General features: G+C 41.2%; 1 protein-coding gene across 2 annotated transcripts in view; it reads right to left on the bottom strand.

Annotated features, from left to right (window-relative positions):
- Window positions 1-12570, bottom strand: part of SLC22A15 (solute carrier family 22 member 15) — a 40818-nt gene extending 28248 nt beyond the window's left edge. Inside the window, exon 1 of one of the 2 annotated variants that reach the window (XM_072881758.1) lies at window positions 12366-12570. In XM_072881758.1, coding sequence (XP_072737859.1) covers window positions 12366-12452 — 87 coding nt within the window. In that variant the 5' untranslated portion in view covers window positions 12453-12570. The remainder of the gene's footprint in view (window positions 1-12365) is intronic. The other variant, XM_072881747.1, reaches the window with a different exon arrangement.
- Window positions 12571-14417: the final 1847 nt, after the last annotated feature.

Genomic DNA, 14417 nt, shown 5'->3' on the forward strand with positions numbered 1-14417 from the left:
ATGAAAAGTAAAAGACCTCATCTGCGAAAGAAGGCAATGACTAAGATTACATGGGGAAAGAGGTGTGAAAAAGCTGAGTGGCCATGTTGCTAGGGATGTGTGGATACAGTACTCTCAAGAACAGTTTGAAATTACTGAGAAATGAGAATTACAGGTCATGATCTGTGGTGCATCCCTCTACTCTGACTCGCTCAGACAATTCCGTGTCAGGACTAAGTGATAACATCCTTGCTTTTGTCTTGTGAAATAATAAACATATTTTTGAAGCAGTTCAGGAAATGAAATCCTCAAGGCATTTGGTTTAGAGAAAGAAAGCATAACGCTTTTCATTTTTGCTCTAGGTGAAACCCACTCTGGCTACAGAAAACTAAATCAAAAAATAAGTGATTGCAGGCACACAAAGAAACACTACAGATATTTTTTCAATGAAAAAGTTCAGCCTTAAGCATCCTAGTGGCTGCAGCAAGCAAGGATATAACAAAGATAGAAACACTTTCAACTGATCTGTTGAATCAGAAAAATGTATGAAGATGGAGACATGTTTTGATGTTATCTAATAGTATTGTTCTATGTTCAAGTTCACTGCTGTCACAAAACTGTTTTTCCTAGTGATCATCTGCCTTGTACTTTGGGCAACAAGCATGGTAAACCCTCTTCATTTCACTGTAAAAACAAAACAAAACAAAACACCACAAAACACATCCCAAAATTCATTTACACTTCTGAAGACCAGAAACGTTTTCTAGAAGTGGTCTTAAACATGACGAAGTGAGCTCCAAACTTAAAGAAATTCAGCATACAGTTTTTAACATTCAAATAAAAGGCAGGGGTTTCTGTTGATGAATCTGGAGATTCCCCCCTTAAGAATTCTAAATGCTTGCACTTAGCAATAACATAGTTGTGCAGACTGGTGATCAATATAAAATACTATCAAATCAAAATAGAAATATTATATAACAACTTCATAAGGTATAAAATGGCTATATTATATGCACTGTGGCAAACAACAAAGCCTTTAATTTTTCATTTGTTCTATAACCCATATAGTATAAGTCAAGCAAAATTTAAGTCATTTAATGTATACCTTCTATTCATAAAACATTTTAATTGGCTCTACATGGATGTTAACAGTTCCCCACCGAATTCCCTGCACAGATCTGTATTAATCAAGATGAATACCAAGCACAGGGGGAGGAGGCAGGAGCTCATAGTCACTGATGATGAAAAGCTAAGAGTTTTGTTAGTTTGGTTTAAGTTTCTCCTGTTTGTTTATATTCTCTGTAGGTTAAAATTTTATAGTTGTCTTTTAGAAGCCCATGATGTAAGGAGTTTTAATAAAAGGCAACATCTTAATAACCTGTAAACTTTCACTTTCTCTGCTAAATAGAAGGAATTTTAGTTAGCCATTTATAGCTATTTCATTAACAGCTTTTGAAATTAACTTAAAATTAACATTTTAAAATTAATATTAATAGAAATGCCTGGAATGTCTTGCCCAGCTTTCTTGGTGTTAATTTTCATAATAAATTACTTCCAAGAAAAATGTAGAATCTCTAATAAGACTAGCAAGGGAGGGGGAGGAAGAACTTAAATAGTTTCATTTGTGGGTAATGAAAATAGACACACAAAAACAATTTAAGAAACTCTTTTAGACCTCATAATTTACCCATTATGAAGCACAAATGAAAAACAAAAGCAAGACTTAAATTCTACCAAGAAGTGCTTTCAACCTTTTTAATCAGATCATTAGCATTTCACAACCAGCCTGGTCATTCTAGACAAGTACCAGCTGAAGCATTCACTGCTGAACAAAATAATGAGTAAGCCACTAACTTCTGACCTTTCAAATACAGAAACATTAAAACTGCACCTTGAGGAAAGACAGAAATTAAGGGAGAACAACAAATGACCTTGCTCTGGTAGAAGCCTACTATGAAGAAATGGTTACATTTTAGGATTAGAGTAATTTCTCCTGAACCCATGACAAGCAGCTGAAAAGCTGGAGGGACACCTTATTTTTTAATTTCGATGATCTCATCTTCTCTGAGTTATTTCAAAAGGGTGATTTACCTTTAAATGCACATGATTCTTTTCCCCCCTCAATAACTCTTTTGTGTAGAAAAGCCCTAAAACATCTTTCTGCTGCAAAATTATTATCTGCTGCTGACAACATGCTCTTCTACCAAAGTATCTTTCCCTGCTTGGTAGCACAATAAGAGAGAGAACATCCTAAAACAGAAGGAAAGGCTATGTTGTAGTTACAAAGCAAAGAATCACCATGTGCAGAAGAACACGATGTAATCTCTCAGACACTTAACAACCCCAACCCCATTCTGATAGGAAATATTCCCCCAGGAAGAATGTAACCACTGTTAATTACCACCTGTGCAATGACACAGTTGACATATTTTGAAAGAACTTAGGGTTTCTGTAGAGAAACTGAGAAAACCTACCCCATTTAGAGTTTTTCAACCTTAAAATGCAGGCCTCCAGAATCCACAGAAAAAAAGTACAAAGTCGGTCCAAACCCATACATAACTTTATTCTAGAAATTCTTCAACATCTACATTGAAATCTAACACTGTAGAGCAAACCACAATTCACAGAGCCTCATTTCCTACAGGTTTGTGGAAAGTGTCCCCTTAGCTTCCCCTTCTTTGCCGTTCCAAACATTCAAACACACACATCTCAACTCTTGTTTCATGCTCAGTATCATTTTGGTGGGCAACAGCAGCAGTAGGGGTTTGGTGCTCCTTCTGCTCAGACTGCCAGCCAGCACATGTGCCGATTAGTCAGGTGACTGCTGCCACCAAACAGCACATGCACAGAGAAGGCCTGCTTTGCTTCCCATCAGCACAGGCAAACATTTGAGTCTCAAGACCAAATAACTTCATTGTACAAGTATTCTGCAAAGATAATCCAAACAGTAGCCAACTCCTGTGTACGTACCTTTACCTGACAGGGCCACTGCACTCATCTTGTACCTGTACTCCTGCCTACCTAACGATGACAAAACCAGTTATAGCATTGGTGATAGGACTGCAGGATGCATACCTAGGCTCTCACCTCCTCAGCTCAAGTTGTTTTAATAATTATTTTGTAGTCTATCACAAGAAAATGAATCTACCCTTTTTCTGCCAACATGCAGAAGTGATCTTTACCAGCAAAATTTAGTGAAGTACTTTCAGCTCTGCAGTTTTTTCACTAGTGACATCCTAGAGATACAGTATTTCTAGGTAAATTGATACAATTTGAAATTTCTCAGTTATCATCAATGAATCCAATACAGAGGGTATGTCAGAGTCTTCTTGTAACTGGACAGCAAAACAGAGGGTGGAATGCAGATGGTGACAAAGGAAAGTCAAAACAAAGTTTCACAAAGGTTTGTCCAAGAACAAAACAACATTCTTCACACAACAAGATCACGAGTGAATTTAACTCTGAATATGCATACTTCATTAAATTGTGCCAGTAGCATTAGATTCTTCTATCTCTTCCACCACCCCATTCTCCCAAACACCAGAATAAACAAACCTACCATCAAGAGACAGGTTGCTATTACTTCCTGCAAGCTGGATTTCTCTATAGTGCTATAAATACAGATAATGAGTCTGCTGTCAAGAAGTCAGCTGTCAGTCTTGTACTGAAGCAAAATCTTGCAAAACAATTATCTATATGGTTTGCTCTGGGACAGATGAAACAACTTACAGGATTGAAAAGAGCTCAACAGGATTCCTCTATGGTGGTATATCAGTCTCTCTAATAAATGAACACCCAGGGTACTACCTACCACAGAAACATTAAAAATGACCATAAATACATTTTTTTCTTCAACATAACATAGGAGGTACAGGCAACGCACATGATACTAAGAGGACCTGGAATTTGCCAGAGACCTAGAATGGAGAAGCAGGTGCTACAATGCTTCTGGCATGTTACAAAGTACACCATCAGTGACAGAAATTAACAGAAGTTTTACTATACGTTTAAACAGTTAGCATAGCAGCCAACTGCATGCTGCTAGACTGAAAACATGAGTCCAGAACTGCTACAGGCAATATAGCCTGAAGTATTTGCATTTTTGTAGTATGCTTGATTACGTGCAACAACACTTAAAGGCAAACATACTTATCTGGCATGGACTCATATACTGCATCTCAAAGGGCTGGGACAGGACTTGCCATTGCTACGACTGGATCACCCTGAGCAAGTGAAATAAAGTCATCCTCATATCATAGGTTGACAGGCCTCTGAACATGAATAAGGAAGTTGGAAGTATTATTTTTCTGCCTTTAAAAACAAAAGGCAGAAAGAAAGCTTAGGTGCCTTATTAAAATATCTACACATAAACTTGCAGTTCCTCTCTGCCAAAAATGCTCTCACACTGTTAAGTTAGAGAACCAAGCCAATAAACAAGAGCCAAGAACCAAAATTATGAAAAGCACTATAAATACTACCTCTGCTTGAACAGGAATATTCAAGAAAGTTAAATTACATTAATGTGCAATCAAGTGCCAAGACTCCTCAGTTGAACACGAGCTATACAGTTTCATCACCACCACGTCAGAAGTGCCACTCCACTCTTCTTATGTAAAGAAGGACTTACAGGAGAACAAAGCAAAAAAGTGCCAGGAGTTCCTATTCCAGTTTATGAATATACTACAAACCAGCCCAGGACTGAATCATCTCAATGGCATTATAGGATAACATGAAGAAAAAGTCAGCAACTGCTGGTAAAAAAAAAAGCAGGAATTGTGGGCTGACAAGTATCAGGCAGAGTTTAGTCCTGCTTCCACAAGCATGATTATTCTTTTGTCTGCATTTTATCTTTGTCCCTCTTTCTCTCCATATATTCCAGCCTGCTTTGGCTATCAACATATCTGAGTCACAGCCAGTATCGTAAGAGATCAAAGTTCACACCTGAGTATGCTGATTTGGGACACCGGCAAAGAATATTGGGTGAGCATCTTGGTCTCACAGAGGGAGTTCTGCTAAAAATATGAGAACACATTCTTGGTTGTGCCTGGACTTCCTCGCTACCAAATGACTAAAGCATTTAACTTGGTAAAAAGATGCAATAAAAGCATACACTGAGTAATTCAGAGGTTTCTGCTAATTAAGTATCCAGACTAAAAGAGATTGCTGACATTTGTATAAGCTGCTTTCATTCATTTATTCATTTTAAGGACTTGCCTGAGGATAACCAATTGGATCTACTTGTGTTTTGTTGTTTGGGGGGTGGGGGTGTTGGGTTTTTTCTTGTTGTTGGGGGGGGGGGGGGGGGGAGGAGGGGGGTGTTGAGGGTTGTGTTTTCTTAAATTAAAAAAAGCCTTGGGTTTACTGCTATTTCAGAGCAACATGATACTCCAGAAGTGAAAGAACAGTTATTTCCAATTTTGTGGTGGAACTTGCTAAACCAGTGATTTTCAACTTGCAGCCTACAGGCTTCAGAAGTACCTGAATTAATTCTTAAAGTTCTGGGAAAAATAATTAAGAAACACAAAGCTGTCGTCAGTCTTAAATTTACTGTACAAGGATTTAACATCTTTGGTGGGAGTCTGTAGGGGGTCTGCAAATTGAAAGAGATTGAAGAGCTCTGGTCTCTATACATTTTTAAGACACCAATAACTGAACAGCATACCACAAACAGAAAGCTGGAATAAGCTATACATACAACTCTCTGCAGCTTTCCTTACCTGAGGATCTCAAAAGCTTCATCGTGCCTTCCAAGGCAAATTCTTAACACTTTTCCACCAAGCCCACCAGGATTAGAAAAATGACCAGGTGAACACAAATACAATGCGTAATCAGGTTAAGTCCCAACCTTAGTCAGAGATCATATTGTAAACAGACAAGACCTAGAAAACAGATGCTATTGCTTCAGAGGGACTCCAGTCCCATTAGGCTAGTACTTGCAAAAAGCAAGCAGAGGTTTTACTTAACGAAAACAATGCACATGGAGCACTACACTACCTACAAATAGAAGTAGTTATATTAACTACTCCAGTAAAAAAAAAAAGTATTTGCGAGCACAAAACTTTATTTGGATCAGAAATAAAGAGCAACGATCATGTGCAAGTTGGAAACAATTCTTCTGAGTTCAATTACACACCTACCAGTTCTATCACCTGAGAAATGAAGAAATTAGAGTCTCTAAAATGGAGGAAGTGTCAGTGAGGAGAGCCCTGATGATGTGGCTTCCTAGTGGAAAAATACAGGTAATTTATTGCCTACAAAACATGGGAAGTTAGAGACTGTCTGTACACATGGGCAGGGAAGAAGGAAAGTGAGATAATGTGTCATCATACAAATATTTTTAATACATAGTCTTTGCTATCCAGTAGAGTTATGCCTGTTAACTCCCAGGCTCATCTTCTGAGGGTGCTCAGAGGAGAGACTGGCTAGATGGATTGTTTCTGCAGAATTAGCCAGGCTGAAAGCCATCTTGATTAATAGCAGAAGATGGGATTGCTTCAGCTCCCACTGAATCCAAATACCATCCCATTGCACAAAATATTCTATGTAACAATAACTTTATTGTTAATAATCTGAAAATATCTTCCCATATGTTTTACCCACACTCCATATAAAGATGCCAATCACCATTGACACAGTGGCTTCCAGGCACCTTCCATTCCCAGTTGTTAAAGAGACATTGCAAAAGCAATGCATTCAGCCACAGCAAAAGAGCCTCAGAGCAAGTTCCTTCTGACAACTTCACTCTTTACACAGCATGTAGCCTTCACTTTTTAAAAAAAGTTCTATTTGTTTTTTTTTAAATAGGCAGAACAATCTGCTTCCTTCCTTCTGTTGCTAGGCCTTCAGAATGTCTACTTCTCTGTGCTTCTCCCAAAACTCATGCTTCTTGCTATGCCCATCTGCAATAATTCTGTTAAGGTCTTTACAACTGCACATTGAACAGGCATCTTCTAGGACTGAACTGCACAGAAACTGAAGTCACCCTTGTAAGTTAAATTGCAAAAGCTGACTAGACGTGTTTACATGGATACATACACACAGAACATGTGGTTTCAGTGTCACAGTGAATGTAGTGATCATTAGAAGAACAAGACCACCCGGCAATTGTGAATGACACTTAGAACCACCTAAATATGAGCTCAATTACATGTGCTTTGCAGCTCAGATGCAGCTAAAGAAGGGAAGGTCTCAAAGCTACAGCTCATGTTTCTTCTATACCTCAAGCTTGCTCTGACCATACTTTTCCCCTGCATACAAGCATAAATTTAAAGTTCAGCCTTATGGATGATGCACTGGCTTGGATTAAGACACAACATAATTTTGAGGGAAGATGGAGATGTAGGCAACTGATAAGGTATTCATGACTCCCCTCCACTCAAGACTATTTTTGGAAAAAATGATAGCAAGTTAACTATTTAAAATTAATTGGCAAGGAACCAGTTATTAGAATTTAGACTTCTGTCTTACATCTGAGACTTAAGGACCCCACTGCTAATGAAGCATGTCACAACTCAGCATTGTTATTTCAGGTTTTCTGCAGAATATAGTGCAATGTCTGCATCAGCTGCATACATGTTTTTAAGGTTATAACTATAATATCAGAAAAGATAAGCGATTGTTTCTTTTAAGGAACAGATAAGGATCTGAAAGAAGTAATTACAGAAAGATGGACCACACTGGGTCTCGACTATATTTCTGATTCTTCTGGCAGCTACGTTTTATTTACAGAAAGCCACTAAAGGACCAAGGAGCCTTGGTTAGCATCTAAATCACTGAAATGAAACGTAACACGTGACCAAAGAACTACCTTTTTTTCCTTAAAATATTCCCCCCACCCAATTGGAGCAAACAGTAGGATTGGTCTTCACTTAGAAGTTCCACCAACTTTCAGGCAGAAATATTCTTAGCTAAACAAGTAGCAACATATCTTTCTGTGCGATTAGTTTACATACTTAGCCCACCTAGTTTATTTTTCTTCCCAAGCAGGAATAAGCTATATCAGAACAAGGAATTATATTCAGTGATGCAACTACTCTAAAAGCCTTCATCACCTCTACAAGGAAAGCAACACCATCCTTTAGCATAAGCATGTTCTGAGTAAGATACAACACACGAAAAGATATGGGAATAAGAAGCTTACCTCAAGAAATAAAAGTTTGGGCCCCTACTTTTTATGTTTGTATTCATGCCACATTTGAAACCACCCCTCCAGGTAAGCGGCTGCATGTTTGACACACATTCTGCAACTGCTTTCTTGAGAATCAGAGGGACTTAAAACTTTACTTCTCCCATAGACATAACGAAAACACTGAGGTAATCAAAGTGAAGGAAGGTTACACAGAAATTCTATAAATCCTTTTTATATCTGCCACCTTGCTTACATACCTTACAGATACTTATAGTTGAACTAGGTCTAAGTTACAGTGCAAGTAATTTTGGGTAAACAGCATACCTGTCATGAAGCCCCTGGAACACCTTCAGCACCCTATACTAGCAATTGTACATCATGAGACATCAACTACAGAGTGATGTCTCATGCCATTAATGAGGTAGAATGTGTACGGGGGGTAGATGAGAAATGTCAAGAAACAGAGTTAAACAAGGCTATGTATGGGATCACATTTGTATCCTACCTGAAGACAGACACTACTCTTTAATTATTTCTAAAGATTTGGGATGAGCCTGCCTTACTTAAGCCACATGTCCCAGAATCTGCTTTCCCTCAAAACATTTGTGCAGATGGGCTGATTAAAGAGCAGCTTTCTGCATTGGGATATTCTAATGATAAAAGTCATACATGACCTTGCTGCCAACAGCAAGGAGATGTTAGCAGCACCACTCATTACAGCTGCACTGCATCAAGAATGCCTTTGCCTTAAAACAAACTATTATTCAAGGAACTTGATGTTACTATCTTAACTGTTTTTCCATCTTCCCTTCAGTTAGTAATAAGTCCCATACATAATCCATACTGCTGTGCAATGCACATTACCTAACTTTAAGCAAAGCCTTTTTCAGCTGTGCAAACAAGACCTCCCTTTTAAACTCTAACATGTTTTTAAAAGCCTTTTAGTAGAGATATAGTAGGAACACACTTCCATTCTCAGATTTCTGCAGGTTCAGTTTGTACTTGGGCAATCCTGTAGCTCAGATTCACTGGCAAAGGCAAACCTCTTTCAACTGCGTATGTTAAGTCACAAGAGACCAAGAAATTTTTTTTTTCTTAATATGCTCGTACGTTCTCAAGCATCTGATCAAGATGTGAGATTTTTGTCTAATGTTGCTACACACACTAAACAAACACCAGAAGACACCATTCTTTAATAATGCTTCAATATAATTTCTTCAAAAAGGTAGTGAGCACCTTTCTAGTAATCAATAGGTGTCAAGCAATGTTTGTATTCAACTTTTAGTTCAAAGTAAAGTCCTAAGTATTTTAAGAGTTATGAGCTCCCTTTATTCCTCCCTCACTCTCTTAAAGATACACTGGAAATGCAAGACTAATCCAGCCTCAAATTCACATCATTAGTCTATCCCCACATTCTTCAGATAGGTTCAGTCTTTGGGTAATTCCATAGATTTTGGAAAAAAATGTTTCTCTACATTAGCTGTCATCACTCCATTATAAAGTTAGCAACCACTGCTACAGAACATTCCTAAAAGTCTTCCAAAGTCCTATGAAGTTGGTAGTGAATAAGCCAGGCATACCTCAATACAGTAACAGCTCAACAAGTTAACGAGTAACAGCAGCAGATAGCAGAGGAATAGTACAAATCAGTGAAGAAGTGAAGATGAAAGAAGCAGCCCACAAGACTTAATCTAGTTTTATACTGATGACATACAAAAACATTTTTCCTACTATAAGCAACCTGGAGGTTTTCTTCCAGAGTGTCAGTAAGCTCATTCCACAGGTTGAGTACCAGTTCACTCAAAGTCACATGAAAATTGACTATCACGTGGGAAGTCTCACCCATACAGACATAAGTGTTTAGTACAACTTCCCTCAAAGTTCTGTGAGCTAAACTATGCTTGTAACTAGAATTCAAAGACCAGATACGTTGGCATATCAGTAAGGCTACATGGTAGAAGTAGTTTACTGTAGAAATGTATATGAGAAGAAAAACACTAAGATGAGGGAAAATACCTATGAAGTATGAAATTCAAGAGATTAGAAACATGCAGAGATGAAAAAGCACAAAAGCCTACAAGGGAAGTAAGAACATCTGCTGGGAATCTTACAGGACAGGGAAAGCACAGATTTTAAGCTCAGTATATCAGCATCAGAGATGAAGGGACTTGACACAGCAAAGACAAAAACAGTTTTCACCCATGTGGTATTCTTCAAGAATGTAGAAATATTTTTTATGCCAATAGGCTAATGTGAAAATACAAGCCAACTCAGGGAGCACATGGGAAGGGACAGGGAAACAAGCAATAAAATGGAATAATCAGTCCGTACAGAGCCAGTGACATAGACTAACAGGAGTTCTCATTCTGCAGCCAGACGCTGCATCTAATCCACTAAAGGAGCCCATGATTACCTAAACCTACAATCACACACACCAGATACATTACTTACCTTTGGCTCCATACTCCAAAGACTGATGATAGACCAGACAAAAGACTAACACCGGTCATGGAACCTGCCTTCAGTCTTGCTCTTGCACATCTCAGGGACCCATTATGTTAACTTGGCACCGATACAGGAACACAGAAAGCAATCAAACACCCAAGCAGGAACCAATTGTGTAAGTCCAAATCTATTCACAGACTGAAAGACAACCACCTTCACATCTAAATCCCTACGAACTCATGCGCCTGCATGATCTGAAGCAATGAAAACATATCAGTCAGGGGATGACCCTCATTGGTAAAGTTCAAGAATTAAAGATAATATGAGAAGAAAAAAAAACAGGCCTGCAAACCTGCTACCTTTTTTTCTTTAGTTATTCTGAAGTAGTTCTAGGATTTGTAAAGATCTTTCTGTTTACTTCTCCCAGGAGAAATGCAACTTAATCCATTAAAAAGAAAACAAACAAAAGCATTACAGAACAGCTGACCCATACTACTTAAAACGCTGGGAATACAGAGCACTTCTCGTGGTTGCAGTTCGTTCCAGAACATGACCAGCACTGGAAGAAAAAATAACTATTGCTTCCTTAATCCCTAACCTTCAGTGAGCATACAAATTTTCTAGCCAGTCAGCCAGTAGAACAAGCTCTAAGCAACATCTAATTTTAAAGGATTAATCAGCTAAATCATTTTTTTTTAAAAAAGGAGAGAGAGAGAAGCAAGACAAGGAAATAAGAAACCTACAAAGCTTTTGCTGTTCATCATCATAGCTTTGCAACCAAGTACAGAGTTCCCGACTGACAGGACTGGCCATCTGAATTTTCTCTGGTCATCTCATAAAACTTCTTAATACTTCTGTCAGTCCCCTAGCTGCCAGGAGAAGACATCTTCAGTCTCACAGCTCATAACTGGAAGTTCTTGATTACTACAAAACACTGGTCAGCAGAGGCAGGAGGACACAAATTTCCCCCTTCCCTCCTACAGCTGGTAAGTTTCCACAGTGGCAGTAACCCAGCATTTTTCAGCCTAGCTGAATTCACTACAATTAAGTTTTTGAAGAGTTAACATGGAGTAAACCAAAATTCTGTCAGATTCACACTATACTTTATGCCTAGGCCTGACTGTGAAGGTGAACATATTATCCTCATCTATATGAGTCACATATATGTGCACACAGAGGTATCAGTGACCACCTGTAGCTTTTCAAACATTTTCACAACAAACAAGCCACATGCAACCTAGAAATCACTAGCCTAGGCCACTGACTCTAGGTTGTGTAGGATCCCCAGCAAAGTCTCTGCCAGAACTCACTGTCTTCCAGTCCAGCTCATGAAACTCTCAGCTTAATTTCACTTCAACCAGCCTTTCACCTGACAAACTGCATACTCCCGATTTGCTCACCAAGTGATACAAGGTTAAACTCCTCAGGTTAAACTCCTCAGTTAAACTCCACAGACAGCATCAGCCATTTGCCCCAAATACATTCTGCAGAAGTTCACTCTGCCTTTGGGCAGAGGTCACCTTTGCCCCAGGAGCACAGCAAACTGCTGCAGCCTAAACCCAGAGCAGAAGACCAGTTACTGCCACCAGCAGCCCTCAGCAGAAGACCTCCAACACCAACCTTCACACCAGGCAGCACTCACCACAGGCACATCCACCCAACCACTTGACAGGGCAACTGCCCACAGTACCCACACTGTGCGGGCGGGGACATCCCCCTCCTGGCACTGCCTCCCCCACGGGTGCTCCCAAGCGAGCCAGGGCACTGCACCCCACCCTTGGGAAAGGGGCGGGAAGGGGAGGCGACCTCTCACCTGGAGGAGCACGGCCAGCAGGACGCACAGATACACCTGGTAGGGCCCCATCTGCCCCACCAGCGGGAACGCCTCCTCCACCTCCATCCCGCTCCCCGCCCGCCGCGCAGCTCCTAAGAGCGGCCGCCGAGCAGCGCATCCCCGGCCCGGGGCGGGGCGCGGAGCAACGGCCGGGCCCTCGCGGAGGAGGAGGAAAGGGCGGGAGGCGCGAGGCGGAGCTCATGCGCAGGCGCCGGGGAGAGCAGCTGGGAAGCGGCCCGGCCAGGGACGCACGCGCAGCCTGCCTCCCTCCTTCCTTACTTCCCCGGCGTCCGCCAGCGAAGCGGAAACGCAACGGCCGCCGTATTGCCGTTACGGGCGTTAGCGCACGCGCACGTTCCTGATTGAAATGGGGGTGGGCGGGGGACGGAGGCTTATGTGCCCCTGTGGCGGCTGTTGGCTGGTAGTGGGGAGAGAGGCGAGGGGTGTGTGAGGGGTCTGGGAGGGGGGGGATTGTGAGCGGTGTGTGACAGCGCTGCCAGGGGGCTGTGAGAGAGGACTGTGAGGGGTCAGCGAGGGGGGTGTGAGGGGGCCGTGAGGGGTCTGAGGGGGCGTGTAAGGGGTTTGAGAGGTCGGAGGGGTGCGTGAGGTGAGGTGTGTGAGGGGGTGCGAGAGAGGACTGGAGGGGTTTTTGACGGGTGTCGGGGAGGCAGCGCCGAGGTGCCTTGAGTGGCTGGGTTGCTTACAGCGAGCGGGCGCTGGACTGGAGAGGTGGGTGCTAGGCGGAGGGGGGTGGTGTCTTCATGAGGTGGAGCAGCTCTGGTCATACTTGTTTAGCCAGGGAGGGGTAAAGAGGCGTTATCCCTGAACCCCTGGTTAGACCAAGGCAGCGTACTGGCCCTGCGGGCTTGGCAAGAAGGTTGCGCTGGGTCCGTGCTAGCGAGGGGGTTCTGGGTTTTATGGTATTCTCCATGCAGCAGCTTAGCTCTGATCCAGTTTCATCATAAGAGCGCAGCTAAGTTACAGTCTGCGCTTAGTGGGTTTGTACCTTCATTGAACAGTGTTAGCCCTGTGTCTGGGAAGCTGTACCCGCATAGAGCATGCTGCTTAAGTTCTGTAAATTCATGCAGGACTCCTAAATGCTGACATACCTCAACTGTGGAATATTCTGTAATTATACTTCATAGCGTACCTGCTGGTAGTTGAAAAAAAACAAATTTGGTGTGAGACTATTACATACGTGCCACTAGAGTTCAGTTCTGGACCTACACAAATCTTGCTGCTCTTGATTTAATCCCTAGTGAGGACATGCCTCTTTCTTTTACAGCTGTCTTCATAAAACTGTAATGCTTGTCATGTGTTTTATGAAAAGTATTTGCCATGTATTTAGAGAGCCTTCATTGTGAATGCGTGGTAGAAGTTCTCACTTAGACTTAATGAGGCTGGTTTGTGAAGGAATGTGAACTCTACTGAGTGGGAAGGGAAGGGAGATAAATACACCTGTGAAATAATAATATTAATGCAAAAAGGCCATGAACTTTTCATGGTCCATTTTCATTCCACCTTTACAATAAAGGTCCAAGAACATGAAACAACTTGGATTGTTGAGGCTTTTTTTTACCTGGTGGTACCAAAAAGCAGCAGCAACATCTTTATGCTTGTGTCTTTTATTGTATGAACAACAGCTGTACAAAAAGGAAGGGAGTTGTGTCGTCAGATGTGACCTTTAGGACCATGCCAGGAGCCTGGGAAATAATACCATTTCCTTGCTGTAAAAATCTTGGCAAATTGACAAGCATCAAAGCAATTTACTCTTAATATGAAAGTCACCTTTGCCCTAAGCACCTCTTTTCATATATGAGGCTTAGTACAGATTGATTAAAGGCAAAACAGCAAAGGATTTCTGAAATGTCAGGACCTTTCTGGTGTTCATCCAACCGCACTTGTCTCATTTTATTACTCGGCGAAGATGCAGAGGAGGCATCTCAGTGCTCAGGATGCTCTACGTTCCTCTCCCCTGCACCCTTCCCACCCTCACAGTCAGTTCAGCCACACTCTGGCAACCGCAGCTTT

The sequence above is a fragment of the Ciconia boyciana genome, chromosome 1 (genome assembly GCF_034638445.1).
Source record: "Ciconia boyciana chromosome 1, ASM3463844v1, whole genome shotgun sequence".
Lineage (NCBI taxonomy): Eukaryota > Metazoa > Chordata > Aves > Ciconiiformes > Ciconiidae > Ciconia > Ciconia boyciana.